This window comes from Hevea brasiliensis, chromosome 4, assembly GCF_030052815.1.
Source record: "Hevea brasiliensis isolate MT/VB/25A 57/8 chromosome 4, ASM3005281v1, whole genome shotgun sequence".
Taxonomy (NCBI): Eukaryota; Viridiplantae; Streptophyta; class Magnoliopsida; order Malpighiales; family Euphorbiaceae; genus Hevea; species Hevea brasiliensis.
Genome location: NC_079496.1, coordinates 14,507,954 through 14,527,307, shown reverse-complemented (window position 1 = coordinate 14,527,307; position 19,354 = coordinate 14,507,954). Strand labels below are relative to the sequence as shown.

At 32.9% G+C, this 19,354-nt stretch overlaps 2 protein-coding genes across 4 annotated transcripts; both read left to right on the top strand.

Moving 5' to 3' along the window:
* Positions 1 to 519: 519 nt before the first annotated feature.
* On the top strand, positions 520 to 1,911 carry LOC110645766 (21.7 kDa class VI heat shock protein). 2 transcript variants are annotated; one of them, XM_021799009.2, is made up of 2 exons: positions 520 to 1,406; positions 1,517 to 1,911. In XM_021799009.2, the coding sequence occupies exons 1-2, from the start codon at positions 1,100 to 1,102 to the stop codon at positions 1,798 to 1,800; spliced, it is 591 nt and encodes a 196-aa protein (XP_021654701.1). In that variant the 5' UTR covers positions 520 to 1,099; the 3' UTR covers positions 1,801 to 1,911. The 2 variants fall into 2 exon arrangements, with proteins under 2 accessions (XP_021654701.1, XP_021654702.1); XM_021799010.2 differs by having other exon boundaries at positions 735 to 1,406; positions 1,520 to 1,911.
* A 4,799-nt stretch (positions 1,912 to 6,710) lies between these two features.
* Positions 6,711 to 19,343, top strand: LOC110632731 (kinesin-like protein KIN-14N). Of its 2 annotated transcripts, none has more exons than XM_021781059.2 (17): positions 6,711 to 6,861; positions 7,335 to 7,586; positions 7,666 to 7,810; positions 7,897 to 8,006; positions 8,129 to 8,248; positions 8,366 to 8,569; positions 15,927 to 16,004; positions 16,177 to 16,251; positions 16,331 to 16,477; positions 16,554 to 16,692; positions 16,807 to 16,916; positions 17,233 to 17,394; positions 17,489 to 17,697; positions 18,004 to 18,085; positions 18,175 to 18,279; positions 18,393 to 18,497; positions 18,970 to 19,343. In XM_021781059.2, the coding sequence occupies exons 1-17, from the start codon at positions 6,796 to 6,798 to the stop codon at positions 19,147 to 19,149; spliced, it is 2,289 nt and encodes a 762-aa protein (XP_021636751.2). In that variant the 5' UTR covers positions 6,711 to 6,795; the 3' UTR covers positions 19,150 to 19,343. The 2 variants fall into 2 exon arrangements, with proteins under 2 accessions (XP_021636751.2, XP_021636750.2); XM_021781058.2 differs by having other exon boundaries at positions 15,927 to 16,103.
* Positions 19,344 to 19,354: the final 11 nt, after the last annotated feature.

Here is a 19,354-nt window from a genome sequence, read left to right as displayed (position 1 = left end):
ACTGGCAATACAGGATTACCCCTTGGAACTTTTTGAGTTCGCTGTATTTATTCACACAAGCTTTGTTTTATGCCCCGTTGTTTTAAGCTAGAAATTCAAGCATCCGCCAAGCAGATACCAAGCCTGCTTTTAGGAAAAGCATCTCCTCCACAGATGGACAGACCAGATGCAATGCAAAGCACAAAGCTTCATCATCAGTAGTCAAAAACTAATTGCCACTTAAAAAGAAAGATTAAAGATATGAAAGGTACATTTATAAAGAAGGAAAATGTGAACCATGACAAATAGGCATCCAATAAAAATTATTCCTTTCACACAAACTTTGCACATGAAATTGTTCTAATAATTTCCATTCACAAGTTTAACAGTTACATCAGGAAGAAAACTCAAGTTAAGAATGATCTCTAATCTTTATGGGATTTTCACAAAAATTCCAGTTTCAGGGAACTAAAATATAATTTTGCAGACAAATCACATCATGGGGAAAACTTGTTACAGCAAACCAATGTATATAATCTTCTTCCTTGTTTTGGAAATCAAACTTTGGCAGCAAATTTCTCAAATTTTAGAAGATAAACCTGTCAATAACTAAACTCCAGCTTTTCCCTCCATTTGGGGTGAACAAACCAGAAAAAGGCTACTGTTGAGAGTGTTCAGTATTCAAAGTACACACAAATATTTGTGCTAGTGTGCTAGTCATGACTCTTGGATGCAGGTTCTTGTGCCCATTGCATCAACTATTTAGAACTGGTGCTTTTTTATTCTGTTTAGTTATCACATCAAGTTGGAGACAGAAATTATTATGAAGTGTCCTGACTTTGAAATTGTGTGGCCAGCAACGGCTGATGGTGTTCATTGAAAATTGCAGAAGATTCTCATTTAAAGGCAAAATATGGGTTTCCTCCACTCTTCCACATCTGCCTGTTGAACAAGGCCCCTCATGAAAATATTCCTTCTTTGCTTTACATCCCTGCAAATATTCTCAAAGAATTTATTCTTTGCTTTTATTAAAGTGATTCTTTTCACACTATAAAAGCCAAAAGCCTAAAATCTACCACCAGAAAAAAAATTCTGAAAATTTTCAGGTTGTAAATCTGCAATGACAAGTTGCAGATTGCTTGAAGTTCATACAGAAGATCAAACTCCACATAAATGGAGTGTTTCATTAACTGAAGAACTGTTCAAAAAGTTATTCTCTCAGGGAACTCCAATCCTCCATAAGATATTTGGTGAAGGATCATTATTCAGTCCATTGTTGTTTGGAAAATTTTTTGATCCTTCAGATGCCTTTCCACTGTGGGAATTTGAGTCTGATATATTGTTATCTAATCTTCGGAGCTCTGGCAAGACTAGCGTTGATTGGTTTCAGACAGATGAAGCTTATGTATTAAAAGCAGAGCTACCAGGTAAGTGTTCTTTGTAATTCTCACTTCTCAGACATCTTTAGAAGGTTAGATAACAGAAACCAAGTTATGCAGTGACTCTGAATTTTCTTGACCCTGATGGTTTTGTAAAGCAGGAGTTGGGATAAACACAGTACGTGTGTATGCTGAAAATGGGAAGATTGTGGAAATTAGTGGGCAATGGAAGCAGCAAAAAGAGTCGAAAGCAAAAGATTGGAGAAGTGAGCACTGGTGGGAACATGGGTACGTTAGAAGGCTTGAGCTCCCAGAAGATGCAGATTGGAAGAAAATCCAGGCATATGTAAACAATGATATATTTCTTGAAGTAAGAATTCCCAAGAACACTTTGGATTGTGACACTGATGACACTAAGGCCAAAAATTCTGATCGAGTGTAAATTGATATAAGTATAGTTTTGATTTGCCAAGAACATGTTAATCCTGATATTTTATATCATAAGCATAGAATGCTACACAGGCGATAGTATAGTTAACAGTTGATTCGTAAACCTTTTCAGCTATCAAAGAGCAGAGATGTTCCCAGAAAAGGCTCAGGCATCCAAGATGATATGTTAAAGTGTGCAGAAACTAGAGATATAAGAAACCATACCATTTTCCAAGAGGTCTAATCGAAAAAAAAAATCAAAATCTTTTTAAATTTATATAATTATATCTAAATCTTATATCAATTTCAAAGATTAATTTTATAACCAAAGAATAAGTGTCATGAAAACTACATTTCAACAAGCATATTAAATAGCCAATAATGCAACACATGGCAATTAAAGCTGCCAAAGTTAAATATGTGATATTTATATATTTAATAAATATATCTTACTATATATTTTAGATTTATTATGAACTGATTTTAGATGGTAAAAATCCGTGAAGGGAATATTTTTTGATTGGTGAAAATAATTTTTCATCATCTAGCCCTGATGTTTATATAATTTAATTTTCTGTCTTTCCAAATTTCTACAATTTATTTGTATACCCAATGTGCTTTACCATTTCACTACTCATCTAAAGTCACCAAATAAAGAGTTTTCTTTTTTTTTTTTTTTTAAGCTTGAAGATGTAACAATTTATCATTTATTACTTTGCTTGACAACCAAGGCAATTAAAATTAATATCATCAAATGCAAATGGCCACCAAATTTCCCTATTGCTCTTGTAACATGAAACAAACCTACCCATTATCACACCTTGGTGACTTAGCAACTAGACCATATATATGTGCCATGCATCTGCATGCCACATGATATACAAAATATAAATATTCATTTTCTAGGCCTTCAACTTTTCAAAATTTTTTTGTTAAGCTTATACTTTAATTATGTGCTATATTGAGCTCACAAATTTCTCAATTTAAGTTCATTATTAAATTGTTTATTAAAAAAAAATGTACTACTTTCTCAAAAATGGTATATATGGCACAATGGATAAATTTCTATCTTTTATTCATTATATTATTATAACCCTTACAACAATAACAATCAAATTTTAATTTCAAACTAATTGGGTCAACTAAATTTTATTCTACAAAGTATTTAGTGTTTTGATTAGACCTCTCTAATTTAATTTATATTATTTAGCGACATAAATATTTATACTAATGTTTAAAGATTAGGCAAGTGGATCACAACACATTATTCTCCTAAGATAGTGTTTAATATTTTAACTAAGGTCAACAAATGATATCAATATTTTTATGTTTAACAATTATTTTTACTTGCTTTTGAACCATTGCATAAACAGTTAATTATTAACAATTAATATCTAATAATTAATAGTTAATAAAGTAGTTGACAGCTAATAGAACAGTTATTATTGCCGAACAGACTCTAAATTTAAAAGCTTAAATGTATAGGTGAAGTTTCAAAAATAAGTTTATATATTAACATACTCTTACATATGAATTTTCGTTGAGTTTAAGGCATGAACAATCATAAGCTCATTTTATCACGTATTAAATATTTAATTAACAAATAAGGACTACTAGAATTTTAATTCTGAATGAATCTTTTAGTCTAAGAAACTATTATAAATAACAATCTCAAAAATAAGTTTATATCTCTAAAAATAACAACCCAATAAATAAAAATAAAAAGGAAGACTCAAATTGAAATTTGAATATAAAAAACCCAAAAAATTAAATTTTGTCAAAATATATGATGCTTGATTGATGTAGCACTTGAAACTAGATAGGAATTAATGAGATGAACTTTAATTTTATTACTAATTATCATTAGAAAGGAAAGAAAGATGTTGTTTCTGTTAGGTAATAAAGGATGATTCTGGTTTTTAATTTTAAGTTGGAAAGTCATCAAACATATCAATGAATGTGTTAGAGCAACACGTTTAGAATAGAATCCAAACATAGCCTTTTCATTTTGGCCATGAAATAGAGAGAGAGAGAGAGAGAGAGAGAGAGAGAGAGAGAGTCGAAGCAAGAACTAGCAGGCATGGCTGGCTAAAGAGGAAGCTCCCAAAAGGTTTAATTTTTATATTGTTAAGAAGACCAATATGAATGGAACTCATCACCAAAAGCCAAATGGATAGAGCAGCTGCTTCCACCATATGCGAGATTTTTTTTTTTTTTTTTTCTTTCAATTTTGTTACCTAATCTACGAATGAGTGTTGGAAAAGTTTTCTAAGAAGTAAAAGTGAAAATTCTTGGCACCCATTTGTCAAAATCTAAAATTAATTAGTATTTATTTAATTTCTTTTATATAATGTAATATAATAAAACTATATACCTAGTCTGATTTGATTTAGTAATTGAATGCATATGACTCATTCGATAAAATTACATTCAAGTTTTTACTCTGTCAATTCTCGCATATAGTTAAAATTTTGAGGTCATAGCAACTCTTTAGCAATAATATCATTTTGTAGTCAATTTGCTTAAGAGGTTTTAGGACTTAATTTTATTCATTATCAATGAAAATGAAATTATTTTTAAAATTAAATTTATACAATCCCTAAATTTTAATTTATATTATAAAAATTACTTTATTTTGATTTTATTATAATAAAAATCATTTTCTTAATTTTTTTTAGAGATTTTGTATAAATTTTTTATGTTTAGGTATGAAGAAATTGTCTTGTTGTAGAATCAATACAAGAATATAAAGAATTTGGATGTGACTTCAACTAATTATCTATTATTTTTAATTAGAATATCAAAATCAAAATAGTAATTAATTAGTTGGACAGTGAGACATAAGCATCACAACAACCAATTATTTGAACCAAAATTCATCTATTAATAATTCTACTTTGTTTGGATTTTACCACACACATTTGTCATTATCATAGAAATTCTTCCGCAATTCTCTCTATTTTAATTACTTTTCTAATTTACATATAGTAGGTTTTGAGATTTTGCAAAGCCAAAAGAAAAAAAAAATTATTAGTTTTTAAGGTTAAAATTATGTTGCTTCATTATTGGGTAATTATTCTTTTTATTTAAGGAGAAATCTTTAAAAAAAAAATTAAAAATTAATAAAATATTTTATAACACTACAAGCTCAAAAAAAAAACCACTTATTTCGTCTATTTTTATCTGTATTTTTTTAAAAATTATTTTATTTACAATTATTTATGATTTTGAGAAAATTAACGAGCATTAATTAGTTTATTTTAGTTTTACCCTTATTTTTATTAAACATAATAATTATTTTCTAAAATTCATCTTAACACCTCCTTTCTATTAGTTAGGTAAAATAAAGAGTATTTTAGTCAAATTAAAATATATTTTATTATAATTTAAATAATTTATTTACTTATTTAATTACTATATAAAAAAGTTTAAATGATAAATAAAATCAGGTAAAAAGAAAAAAATACTTTAAAAATTTATAAATTGATAATTGCTTATCATATAAAATATTTTTTATTTTTTAATACTAAAAGTTAGATCATAATCAATAAAATTTAAAATGTAATAGGTCCTGAGAGGATGAGCCAATATGTGGGTGGCATACCCCACATATGAGTTGTGCACATATGGTACTCTGCGTGGAGGGCTAGTCCTTTAAGATCCCATATCGATTGTAGATAACGTGTGTGTATCTTACATGGGTTAGTATGTCTTAGTAAAACTGTTATACTTTTATCAATAATCATGTCCTATCATTGAGTCGTATGTGTGTCTACCTTAAAAAAAATGAATATAATATTTCTTATAAATAATTAAAATATAATGTAATATTATTTTGTATTATATCTTTAAAATTAGCATTAAAATAGAGTAAATGCCTATTTTGTCCATCCATTCATCAAATTGCAATTGTTTGAAAATGAAATCCTTTAATTGATAAAACAGTTATTATAATTAAAAGTTGAGATCAATAATTTCGAAAAATAATTTAATTTTAGTTGTACAATGAATTTTTAATATAACTCCATACTCATTGCACAATGAATTTTTCATTGTGCAGCCCAAAACTCAGCAAAAATGGGGAAGAAAAAGAAGGAAACGTAATAAATGAATGGTAGTCAGGTCAATTTAGTAATAGCGGCTCTTAACTGACGCCTTCTCCCTCTGAATGATGCCGCCTGAACCTATTTTAAAAAAAGTTCAAATTGCAACGGTAAATATTACAAAATTCCAATATTTACGTTTTTCTTAATTTTATTTATAACGAAAATTATTATTTAATTTTTATATTTTAATAAAATTATTTAATTAATTTATTATTTTAAAAAATATATTATTTAATTTCTTATTTTTAATTCATAAAATATTTAATTTTTTTTTTATTTTTAACTTCACGAGTTAATTTCGATAATTTAAATTATTCCATATAATTTTAAATTCTCTATTATTTGATTTTATAATTTAAATAGTATAAATTTTATTATTTAAATTTTATATTTTAATAAAATTAATTAATTATTTTAAAAAATATATTATTTAATCTCTTATTTTTAATTCATTAAATATTTAATTTTTTTATTTTTAACTCCACGAATTAGTTCTGGTAATTTAAATTATTCTCTATTATTTGAGTTTTATAATTTAAATAGTATATTTTTTTTATTAATTTAATTAATATAAGATTTACTGAAGAAATTAATTATTTTATAAATAATAAAATAAAGGATTAAGCAATATATTTTATTAAAAAATAATTAAATAATTAATTTTATTAAAATACATAAATTAAATAATTTATTATTAATTTTATTTTCTCCGTCTCTGGTCTCGCTCAGCATCTTCCTGCTCTTAAAACTTAAAAGCAACGGCTGCGATTGCAATCGATTGCTTGAAACAAAATCCATGGCCCCACCAACACTGGACCAAACTTACTTGTCCGTGGCCAAAGCAAAAATAAGAAAAATATTAATTAAAATTTCCTCTTCTCCTCCTGACTGCTCTGCTTGAAATGGCCTCCAAAAACCAGAACAAGCCTCCACTTAACTCCACTCTCATTTTTACAAGCCCTTTGCATGTAAGCCCCCTTCTTTCCCTTTTCTAATATCTGGGTCTTCATATATATGGATCTCTTCTGTTTTTCTCTTCTTGGGCACAAGATTATATCTATTTTTCTTGTTTTTTCTAGGGGAGGGACGTGGATTTCTGTGTGCATTTTAGAGTAGAATAATGGGTTTCTTTTGTTCTTCCATTTTATGTTGAAGGTTCTCTCGTTTACGTTTTAAAGTAGCAGATTTTTTTTTCTCGGTTAGTGTTTAAATGTTTAATGTTGTTTTCGCCCTTTCTTTTGGATGGTGAATGTTAGTGGATTTCTTTTCCCTCAAAAATTGGAAAGTTGTAATTTTTTTTTGGCGAATTTTTGTGGGTCATTTAGGAGAAGCTTGAGGAGGTGCCTATATTGTACTGTATATGCTAATGCTTTAGTGTTTTACACTGAAGATCATATCTTTGATAACTATTGTTTACTGGTTATTTTTTGTGGTTTCATAGAATAAGTATATAGGTGATGAGGTGCCTGTAGATAAGTGGCAACAGCTTGGAGTTGACAAAATGGTTGGGACTGCAACCAATGGCAGATTGCGACAAGCATTTTCAATTGTAAATTGTGAACAAGAACTTGCTCCGACTAGTGCTCCACCCAGTCATACCGGATCAGAGTGTGGAGGGATTGAGTTCACAAGAGAGGAGGTTGATGTATTACTAAATGAGAGAATGAAATACAAAAACAAGTTCAATTACAAGGTTAGTAAGTATTTTAAGAGGGTGTTATTATTATTCAATTGAGAGCAGTTTCTGAATAGGCTTTTTTTGGGATTTGTAGGAGAGATGTGACAATATGATGGACTATATAAAGAGGCTAAGGCTTTGCATCAAATGGTTTCAAGAGCTAGAAGGATTTTACCTATTTGAGCAAGAGAAGTTGCAAAATGCATTGGAATTTACAGAGAGTCGGTGTGCTGATATGGGTATGTTTGTACATTTTTTGTGTTATTTGCTTTTTTGGATTCTTAAATATTTGCTTCTTGATGCAAAATGTTTTATTTGATTATAGAGATAATGTTGAAAAATAAGGAAGAAGAATTGAATTTGATTATCGTGGAGCTGAGAAAAAGTCTTTCCTCTTTACAAGAGAAGGTTTCAAAAGAAGAATCAGAAAAGTTGGTAAGAAGAGAAAATTGAAAATTTGGTGTTCTTTGCTCATATGATTTTTTTTTCATTTGTTGTTGTTGTCGTTGCTTTTTTTTTTTTTTAATTATTCATTTTTGTTTGGGCACACCAAACAGGCTGCAATAGATTCTCTTGCAAAAGAAAAAGAGGCCAGACTCAATTTTGAGAAGTCACAAACTTCCCTCTCAGAGGAGCTTGAAAAAGTTCAGGGAGAGCTTCAAAGTGCTAATCAAAGGGTAATATAAAATGTAACTTGAATTCACTAACAGCTTTTCCCGTCTTTCTTTTAATCTTTGTTATTGTACAGAAGTAACCTTCCTTGTTTGCTTTTGTGGGTTCTTTGAATTCTGCAGATAATAGCAGTAAATGATATGTACAAGCTGTTACAGGAGTACAATTCAAGCTTACAGCTATATAATAGTAAACTTCAGACAGATCTTGAGACAGCTCATGAAACTGTTAAGCATGGTGAGAAAGAAAAAGCTGCTATTGTGGAGTCTCTCAGCCACTTAAGGGGTCAACACCAGGCATTGCAAGACCAGCATGCTTTGTGCAAAGTGAGCTTTTATTTTGTTGGTTCCCCCTTCTTTTTGGGTGCATAACTGGGTAATTGCACAGTGCAAGAAGTTACTTTCCATGGAGTATTTAGGAATTTGATTTCACTGTTCTCGTGAGAGTGGGTACTTGTCATAGTGAGGTTTTGCTTCTTCTTCTTCTTTTTTTTCCCTCCAGATACCCGTCTTGAGGGAAGAAACAGACTCTCTTCTTCACAATTCAGAAATAATAGCAGAATGTATTACTTCCACAGTTTTAAAAACAAATTTGACTCTTTTGGAAGGCAAAAGACTCAACTCAACTCAACTAATCCTTTATCCCAATAATTTGAGGTCAGCTATATGTATTCTCTTTCTACATTCTAAACGATTTTGGGTTAAATCCTAAAAAATGTGTAATGCTTTTAAGTCATGTTGTACTACTCTCCTCCAAGTCAGTTTAGGTCTACCCCTTCTTTTCTTTCTATCCTCTAAATCTAATGTGCTCTACTTGTCTTAGTGGAGCCTCCATATGTCTACGATTCACATGACCAAATCATCTCAATCTCTCTTCTCTCAATTTATTCTCAATTGCTACCACTCTTACCTTTTCTCTAATACTCTCATTACGGATTTTATCTAGTTTAGTATGACCACTCATCCACCTTAATATTTTCATCTCCGCAACTCTTATCTTAGACACATACGACTCCTTCAGTGCCCAATACTTACTACTATATAACATGGTCGTTACGGTAAAATTTTCTTCTCAACTTATTGGAAGACGAGACAAGTAGTCAAAATACTTTTGTAGTTGTAAAAGATCTTTGATGGGTTGTGTATTATAGCAAGCAAGCAGGCACTGTTTGGCCATCCTTTTGGTCTAAGAATTTGGTGTTGTAGAAAGAGATGATTGTAGAAAGAGATGATTCTCCTTAATTTCAATTAATCTGTACATGGGTATATATATACAATTGATTCCTATAATTGTGTTCTACTAATTAGGAAGAAATCCTAAATAAGAAATCCTAAATAGGAATATAGAATACAGAATATACAGAGAAATAATATAGTGATTGACTTTCCATAACACTTCCCTTCAAGTTGGAGCATAGATGTTAATCATGCCTAACTTGTTACAAATGTAGTCAATCCTAGCTCCATTCAGAGTTTTTGTAAAAATATCTCCTGATTGCTCTCCAGTTTTGATGTGTCTTGTTGAGATGATCTGTTGTTGAATCTTTTCACGAATAAAGTGACAATCAATCTCAATATGTTTGGTCCGCTCATGAAACACCGGATTAGAAGCAATATGGAGAGCAGCTTGATTATCACACCACAATTTCGCAGGTAGGGAGGTCTTAAAACCTGTCTCATCTAGTAATTGAAGTATCCACATTACCTCACATACTGATTGTGCCATGGCTCTGTATTCGGATTTAGCACTAGATCGAGAAACTACACTCTGCTTCTTGCTTCTCCAAGACACCAAATTTCCTCCAACAAAAACGCAATATCCAGTGGTTGACCTCCTGTCAACCTTAAATCCAGCTCAGTCGGCATCTGAAAAACATTCAACATTCAAATGCCCATGATTAACATATAGCAAACCTCTTCCTGGAGCGCCCTTCAGATAACATAAGATTTATTCCAAGGCTTCCCAATGAGCAATAGTTGGGGAAGACATAAACTGACTTACCACACTAACGGCATAAGCAATGTCAGGACGAGTGACTGTAAAGTAGTTCAATTTTCCTACCAATCTCCTGTATCTCTCTGGATCTTCAAACAATTTACTATCCCCTGCTAACAGTTGTAAAGTTGGAGTCATTGATGCACTACAAGACTTAGCACCTAATTTTCGTGTCTCTGTCAATAGATCGAGGACATATTTTCTTTGAGACAAGAAAATACCCTTCTTACTTCTCATAACTTCGATACCCAAGAAATATTTTAACAATTCCAAGTCTTTGGTCTGAAACTGGGTTTGGAGGAAGGTTTTAAGAGATGAAATATCTGCAGAGTCACTCCCAGAGATGACAATGTCATCCACATAGATTACCAGGAGAATTAGACCAGCCTTAGATTGCCTATAAAATACTGAGTGATCACACTTACTCTTTTGCATACCAAATTCCTGTAATGCTTCACTGAATCTCCCAAACTATGCCCTAGAACTTTGTTTTAAGCCATAAAGAGACTTTCGAAGCCTACAAACTTTACCCAACTCCCCCTGAGCAACAAACCCAGGTGGTTGCTCCATATACACCTCCTCCTGAAGATCACCATGAAGAAAAGCATTCTTGATATCCAATTGATGCAGGGGCCAATCATATGTAGCTGCTAAAGAGATAAACAAGTGAATAGAAGCAAGTTTAGCTACAGGAGAAAAAGCGTCAGAGTAATCAACCCCATATGTCTGAGCATATCCTTTTGCTACAAGGCGTGCTTTTAACCTACCCACAGAACCATCAGGATTTACTTTTACTGTAAATACCCATTTGCAACCAATAGCTTTCTTACCAGTGGGCAAAGGCAACAGTTCCCATGTACCATTAGCATCTAAAGCCTCCATTTCTTCTTTCATAGCATCACACCAGCCAGGATGAGACAGTGCCTCACCAACAGTATTAGGGATAGAAACAGAGTCTAAAGAAGTAACAAAACACTGAGAACAAGAAGACAATTGATTATAAGAAACAAAAGAAGAGATAGGGTAAGTACATGAACGTTTACTTTTACGAAGAGCAATGGGTAAGTTTAGATCAGAATCATGATCAGTATGAGATACAGGATCTCTCAACGAAGTAACTGGTGGAGGATCTGAGTCAGAAATCTCTAATCTCCTCGAATAAACATGAACAACGGGAGGTCGAGTAGGTCTAGGGACAGAAGGAATAAGCTGTGGGAGAGGACTAGATATTGGTTGGACAGTATATATTAAGAGATCATCCTCCTCCCTCTGACTCTCATACACAGATGATTGAGGAAAAAATAGAGTGGACTCAAAAAATGTGACATCTGCAGAAACAAGATAATGATTAAGAGTAGGAGAGAAACAACGGTACCCTTTTTGGAGCCTGGAGTACTCAAGGAAGACACATTTGAGAGATTTTGGATCCAATTTAGTAACCTGTGGACGAACATCACACACAAAACAGGTACAACAAAAATTACGGGGTTCAATAGGGAACAAAGATTTTGTAGGAAACAAACAGTATAAGGAATATCCCCATTAAGGACAAAAGACGGCATACGATTGATAAAAAAAATATGCCGTAGAAACTGCATCCGCCCAAAAGTGTTTAGGAACTTTCATCTGAAAAAGAAGAGCACGAGTTACCTCAACAAGATACTAATTTTTTCTTTCGGCCACACCATTTTGGGATGGCGTATCCACACAGGAAGATTGATGAAGAATGCCATTTTGTGTCATATAAGACTGAAATTGTGCTGAAAAGTATTATTTGGCATTGTCACTTCTTAATATGTGCACATAAATATTAAATTAAGTTTTGATTTCATTACAAAAAGCACAAAAGATAGAAAATAACTCAGAACGATTTTTCATTAAATATAACCAGGTAATACGAGAGTAATCATCAACAAAAGTAACAAAATAACAAAATATAGTTTTAGAAGTAACAGAACAGGGACCCCAAACATCAGAATGAACTAACTCAAAAGGGAATGAAGCCCGTTTATTGACTCTAGACACAGAAGGCAAACGATGATGTTTTGCAAACTGACATGACTCACATTCTAGTACTGATAAAGACTGAAATTGAGGACACAGCTTCTTCATGGTAGACAAAGAAGGATGACTCAATCTACAATGAGCTTCAAGAGGTGTTAAGGTACTGGAGCAAACAAGCGACCGCGATACATGATTTTCCAGAATGTAGAGACCACCTGACTCGCGTCCTCTACCAATAATCTGCTTCGTCGTAAGATCTTGAAACAAACACTGGTCAGGAAAAAAGAAAATAGAATAATTTAAGGTATGAGTAAGTTTACTAACAGAAAGTAGATTAAAAGAGAATTTTGATAGACACAAAACAGAAGACAAAGAAATTGACGAAGTCGGGTTCGCAGTTCCAGAACTCATAACACAAGAAGTAGAACCATCAGCTAAAGTAACAGTAGAGGAAGTGAGATTAGACTGAAAAGCAGATAGAAAACTAGAATTATCTGTCATGTGATCTGTTGCACCAGAATCAATAACCCATTTGGATGAGGAAGACACAAGGCACGTAGTGAATTTACCTGATTCAGCGATCGCAGTGACAGGGGACCAGGCTTTAGATATGCCTAATACTAGGAAAATTGTGCAAAATTCTCTGCAGATACCAAAATAGTTTTCTCAGAGGAAGATACTATAGAATTCTCTGCTGCCATATTTGCCATCTGTGATCGCTGATTTTTCCTCTGAAGTTGCGGACAATTATATTTTGTATGGATAGGCTCATGGCAATAATAACAAATGACTCCTCTTGAGTCCTGATTAGAACTAGCCTCCCCATTACGCTGATTACTTCTGTTGCCTGTAATTCCTTCTCTACTTCCTCTTCTATTAACCTGTTGTCTATTTGGATTACGGCTAATAAGAGCACTACTGGCAGGCTGTGAAGATTGGGTACTCTCTGTACGAAGGACCCCTGTGAACGTTTCATGCAAAGAGGAAATCTCAGAACTGGAGAGAATCTGAGATTTAGCAGTCTCATACTCTGAAGGAAGGCCTGCAAGAAAACTCATAACAGCTAGTTGCTTCCGTTGGGCCTGCTGAACTTTCACATTAGGACTAAAAGGCAATAATACATTAAGTTCCTCATATACCCGTTTAAAATCCATAAAATAAGCCGTGAGAGACTTATTCTCTTTCTCAGCACCGTAGAATGCCTTACAAACATCATAAATACGAGAGATATTCCCTTTAACAGAATACAGAAAATCTAAGTAATCCATCAATTCCTTAACAAATTCACAATGATTAATTAAACTAATTACCTCACTGTGAATCGAGTTCCGAATTTGCAAAAACAACCGAGCATCCTCCCTTAGCCAAGTTTGTCGTGTATCATCAGTGGGTGGATCTTTAGTAAGGTGATCATCTTTATCAATGCTACGCAAATAGACCCTAACAGTCTTACTCCACTCCAGATAATTCGAATCATTAAGTTTGTGTTCCGTGATCTTAGTCATCATCGGAATCACATTAGAAATAACATTCTTATTGTCTGCTATTTGTTGAGACAAAGAAAATTAACCGAAACGCTAATTCAAAGTGCTTATAGCAGCAAAATAACCCAAAATCACAAATCAAGCAAATACCGAAATAGGATCTGAGAGCCAAACCTTAGAAGTCCTTTAATGGTGTACTGGATCAGGCAACAGCACACAGTGGTGGAATGAGGGGGTTGAGGGGACACCGGCGATGTTGATCGGGGTCGAAACGGCTGGTCGGCAGCCAAGGTATTTCCTGAGCTAGGTGGTGAGAACAAATAGTCACCCTAGATTGATGACCTGCTCTGATTCCATGTAAAAAGAGATGATTGTAGAAAGAGATGATTCTCTTTAATTTCAATTAATCTGTACATGGGTATATATATACAATTAATTCCTATAATTGTATTCTACTAATTAGGAAGAAATCCTAAATAAGAAATCCTAAATAGGAATACAGAATACAGAATATACAGAGAAATTATTAGAACAAAAATAAATACAGAAAAATAAAAAACATTTTTATTGAATAGGAAGAAACAATCTGTACAACTCTCTTAATTCAAAGACTATTAATTGTGCTATTTATATAGCAAAAGTCTAACTAAATAAAATAAAATCCCACATAAATCTCAACACTTAGTCAAGATTAGATCATTATTTTAAAAATTAAAATACAACAACCTTAAAATCTATTATCCCTAAAATCTTGAAGGATATTATGAAGACTAAATCAATCCTGTTTGAATTAGGTTCTAACATTCTCTCCCTTAATTCAAACATGGACTTAAAATAGTTTTTTTTTTTTTTGAATGGAGCACTTCTCTCCATCTGGCAATTTGAGTCTTGGAGCACTTCTCTCCAGTCGACAAATTTGTGTGTTAGAGCACTTCTCTCCAACTGACAATTTTGGTGCACTTCTCACCAATTGTTGATGCACCTCTCACCAACCTTTGCTTTTGATCTTCTTGGAGCACTTCTCTCCAATCTCTTCATTATTGATGCACTTCAAATTTTCTTGGAGCACTTCTCTCCAATCTCTTCATTATTGATGCACTTCAAATTTTCTTGGAGCACTTCTCTCCAATAACCCATGATAAATTTGTGTTTAAAGATTTCTCTTATTTACCCATAAGATCATTGAGGCTCTGATACCACTGTTAGAACAAAAATAAATACAGAAAAATAAAAAACATTTTTATTGAATAGGAAGAAACAATCTGTACAACTCTCTTAATTCAAAGACTATTAATTGTGCTATTTATATAGCAAAAGTCTAACTAAATAAAATAAAATCACACATAAATCTCAACACTTAGTCAAGATTATATCATTATTTTAAAAATTAAAATGCAACAACCTTAAAATCTATTATCCCTAAAATCTTGAAGGATATTATGAAGACTAAATCAATCCTGTTTGAATTAGGTTCTAACATAAATAATATGGTGATTGACTTTCCATAACAGATGTTACTTCTATAATTTGCTTTGTGGGTAATGACGATTAGAGAATGTAAGATATTGAATGATAGAGATTTTATACCTAAGAATGATGAAGCTTTATGGGAATCAACATCTCTGTAATCAAGCAGTGGTGTATACTTCTGTTGGAAAAAGTTAGTTGCATTGCTGGTTTGTTGTTCTTGTCAGCTTGTCCAAATTTAGCAATCTAATGTAGAATCACTTGCTTTCCAGAAGGTCTTGAATATCAGAGTGGCAATTCCACATTCCTTTGGCAGGGACCCTGGAGATAGGTAGATAAATTAAATGGGCCTTTTACCCAATGGCTCAGGGTAGGTTGGATGCTCAAACAATGAAACTATATAAATGAGATACTTATCCTTTATGCAAGTGTTTCAGTTGTGCTTTCTTAGTTTCTTGGGTAACCCCATTAGAAGTCTTCAAATATAAACATAATATGTAAGATAAAATCATGTGATTGTTGGATGTCATTCATGAATTAAATGTCATTGGATTCTGTTGGAGCAATCTTTTCTAGAATACTGTCCATTTTTAGGCCGTAAATTATTTCAAGAAATGAACTTTATCATAGTTTAAGAATATGGAATGTTTTAGGACAATCTTCCTCATTATTTTCCTTCATTCTTCCTGATGATATTTTCTTATGAAATTTAATTGATGGATGACTTTATTAGGCATCTCTAGAGGAAGTAACAAAGCAGAAGGATGCTCTGGTAAATGAAGTTGCAGATCTAAGGGGAGAGTTGCAACAGGTGAGAAATGATCATGATCAATACCAGTCACAAGTGCAAGAGTTAATGGCCAGAGTTGTTAATTGTGAAGAACTAGCAGTAAAATCAAATGAATTAGAGGTTGGCTTTGCTTGTTATTACTAATATGATCTTATACAATTATATCTTCTTATGATGCTAAATTTCGGAACAGGAAAGATATTTATCACAAAGTAACCAGTTAAGGACACTGCAGGAACAGCTTGAGGTTGCACAGAATAAATTACGGGTATCACTACCTGGTTTCTGGAAAATTTTTGTATGGTTAATTCAATTGAATTAGTTAGTTAAGTCCAGTCCCCTTTCAGGTATCTGATATGTCTGCATTTGAGACAAGAACTGAATTTGAAGCACAAAAAAGGCTTGTAACCGAGTTACAAAATCGCCTAGAAGATGCAGAATTTAAACTTATTGAAGGAGAGAAGCTCCGTAAAAAGTTGCATAATACAATCTTGGTAAGACTCATATCTCCAGGACTTTTCTGCTTGGGTGTAATATGTATTTAGCTTACAGAATTTTGTTATGCTACAGGAACTGAAAGGGAACATCCGTGTATTCTGTCGAGTGCGGCCTCCATTGCCTGACGATATTCCTTGTGCTGAAGGCAAGGTTATATCTTATCCCGCAACAACAGAAGCTCTTGGGCAAGGCATTGATTTGCTGCAAAATGGTATACATGCAAAAGCATATTATTAGGGACATTTCTTTTGTATGCAATGCAATTCTTTTCTCTTATTCAAACTGGCTTTTGAAAATTAACAACTTTTGCTTATATTCTCCTCAGGACAAAAATATTCTTTCACTTTTGACCAAGTTTTTACACCTGATGCATCACAAGAGGATGTTTTTGTTGAAATTTCACAGCTTGTTCAAAGTGCTCTTGATGGTTATAAGGTAATTTATCAAAGTCCAAATCATTATAGTACATTACACTTTCAGGAACAGATATGTGGCGGATGGTATCTAGTTATTTCATTGGTACATTATGAGCTTGTTAATTTTCCTTTCTTAGCTGTTTGCGGCAGTTGTAACAGGTTATAGATTGATTGTTTTTGCAACCCAATTTCACTTTTTTGTTTTGTTGAGTTGGTGTCATGTTTGTGGTACCAAAGTGTAGTGTCATGCATGCTTGTGCTGCATAGTGTCATGCATGCTTGTGCTGCATAGTGTCATGCATGCTTCAAGGGATGATTGTTCTTTCTTTCTCCAGGTTTGCATTTTTGCCTATGGCCAAACAGGTTCGGGTAAAACATACACTATGATGGGCAAACCAGGACATCCAGAGCAGAAGGGGTTGATTCCTCGGTCGCTAGAACAAATATTCCAGACTAGGCAATCACTTCTGTCCCAAGGCTGGACATATGAAATGCAGGTGAATAATGTCTTCAAATTGTATACTGATAGCATAAATGATGCTTGTGATATTTATTTTGATTACATGTTTTAATTTCTACAAACAATTACAGGTTTCCATGTTAGAAATATACAATGAAACAATTCGTGATCTGTTATTAACAAATCGAGATCTATCACGAATAGAAAATGGTACTAGTGGAAAGCAATATGCAATTAAACATGATGCCAATGGGAACACACACGTCTCTGATCTTACCATTGTGGATGTTCGCAGTACTAGGGAGGTCTCATTTCTTTTAGATCAGGCTGCTAACAGTAGGTAAACAAATTCTCCTTTAGCTTTCTCTCTACTCACTTATGTATTCTGAAAATTGTGACTGTTCAAAATGGATGGCTGTTTAATAATCTTTCTTGATTTCTACATTGGCATACTGTGCATGCCTCTGTAGTTTTGCATCTGCAACTTTGCTTACAGTGACAAGGAATAGTTGGAAATGTCCTGATTATATAGAACAAATAAGGAGAAACTCATTTTCAAGCACACACTAGACACAAAAAAAGAGATTGTTGTTTACTCTGAGTACAAACATCTGCAAACAAGCACTTTGGTTTTGGTTTCTTGCAGGTCTGTTGGCAAGACCCAGATGAACGAACAGTCATCAAGAAGTCACTTTGTTTTCACACTTCGAATATCTGGAATTAACGAGGTAATAACACCTTTCTCTTGTAAGTTGTTTTCTGTTGTTGCTACAAGTTTTTTTTGCCCCTTATAAATTGAATGCTTATTATTTATTAGAGCACGGACCAACAAGTGCAAGGCGTCTTGAATCTTATTGATCTTGCTGGAAGCGAACGTCTTTCTAAGAGTGGCTCTACTGGGGATAGATTAAAAGAAACTCAAGTAAATTGACTTCATTTTTATTATTTTATTATATTTTTGTTATTTCCCTTCCATTTTATGGTTTTGTTTTTTCTTAATTTTTTCGTTTTCTCTCTCCCTCTCTTCTTTATCAGGCCATAAATAAAAGTTTATCATCCCTAAGTGATGTTATTTTTGCCTTGGCTAAGAAGGAGGATCATGTGCCATTTAGACACTCAAAGCTCACTTATCTTCTTCAGGTAATAGTTTAAGATAAGAATAGTGAAGATATTTAGTTCAATAGATAGATGGAATTTTTTTAAGCATGTCAGGATGATGTTTGGTATTCTATCTCCATATGATAGCAAAATCTCATATACGCAGCCTCAGTTCCAAGAGAAACACCAAATTCCCTATACACCTATTTAATTGATTTCCTTAATATATTGTGAAACTTCATAAACTTTTCATGCTAAGTGCCCATGTAACTTCTGATCTTTCCATGCGTGAAGTATGCTTGTTCATCATAGTAAGATCTCCTAAGCTGTCCCTTCCTGCAAAAAGAAATTCAAAATATAAAAATCTGATATTCACTACAAAATTTTTTATATTTCACCATACGTCCATACCTTGTTTTAGCAAGGCCATATACCTAACCAAATTTTCACTTTTTTTTTGGTGTTTTGGATCATGTAAGATGTTCTCATTCTTTTTGATACAATGTTCATTCAGCCATGTCTGGGTGGGGACTCAAAGACACTTATGTTTGTGAACATCTCTCCTGATCCCTCTTCATTGGGCGAGTCACTATGCTCACTCCGGTTTGCAGCTAGGGTTAATGCTTGTGAGATAGGAATTCCTCGGCGTCATACGATAATGCGGTCCACAGATTCTCGCTTGAGCTTGGGCTGATCCTCCATAGAACAATGATTCGGCATTTATTTCAGAATATTATCTGTCATTAGTATTGATAAATTGAGAAAGTGAAGAGTGATCCTAACTTGAGCTGATTATAAATTGTATAGTAAAAAAGATTGCTGCATAAGAAAGCCTGTCATCTCTTGATGAATTAATAAAATTAGACGGGGTTGTACCCTTTTTATTAATTTTGTATTAT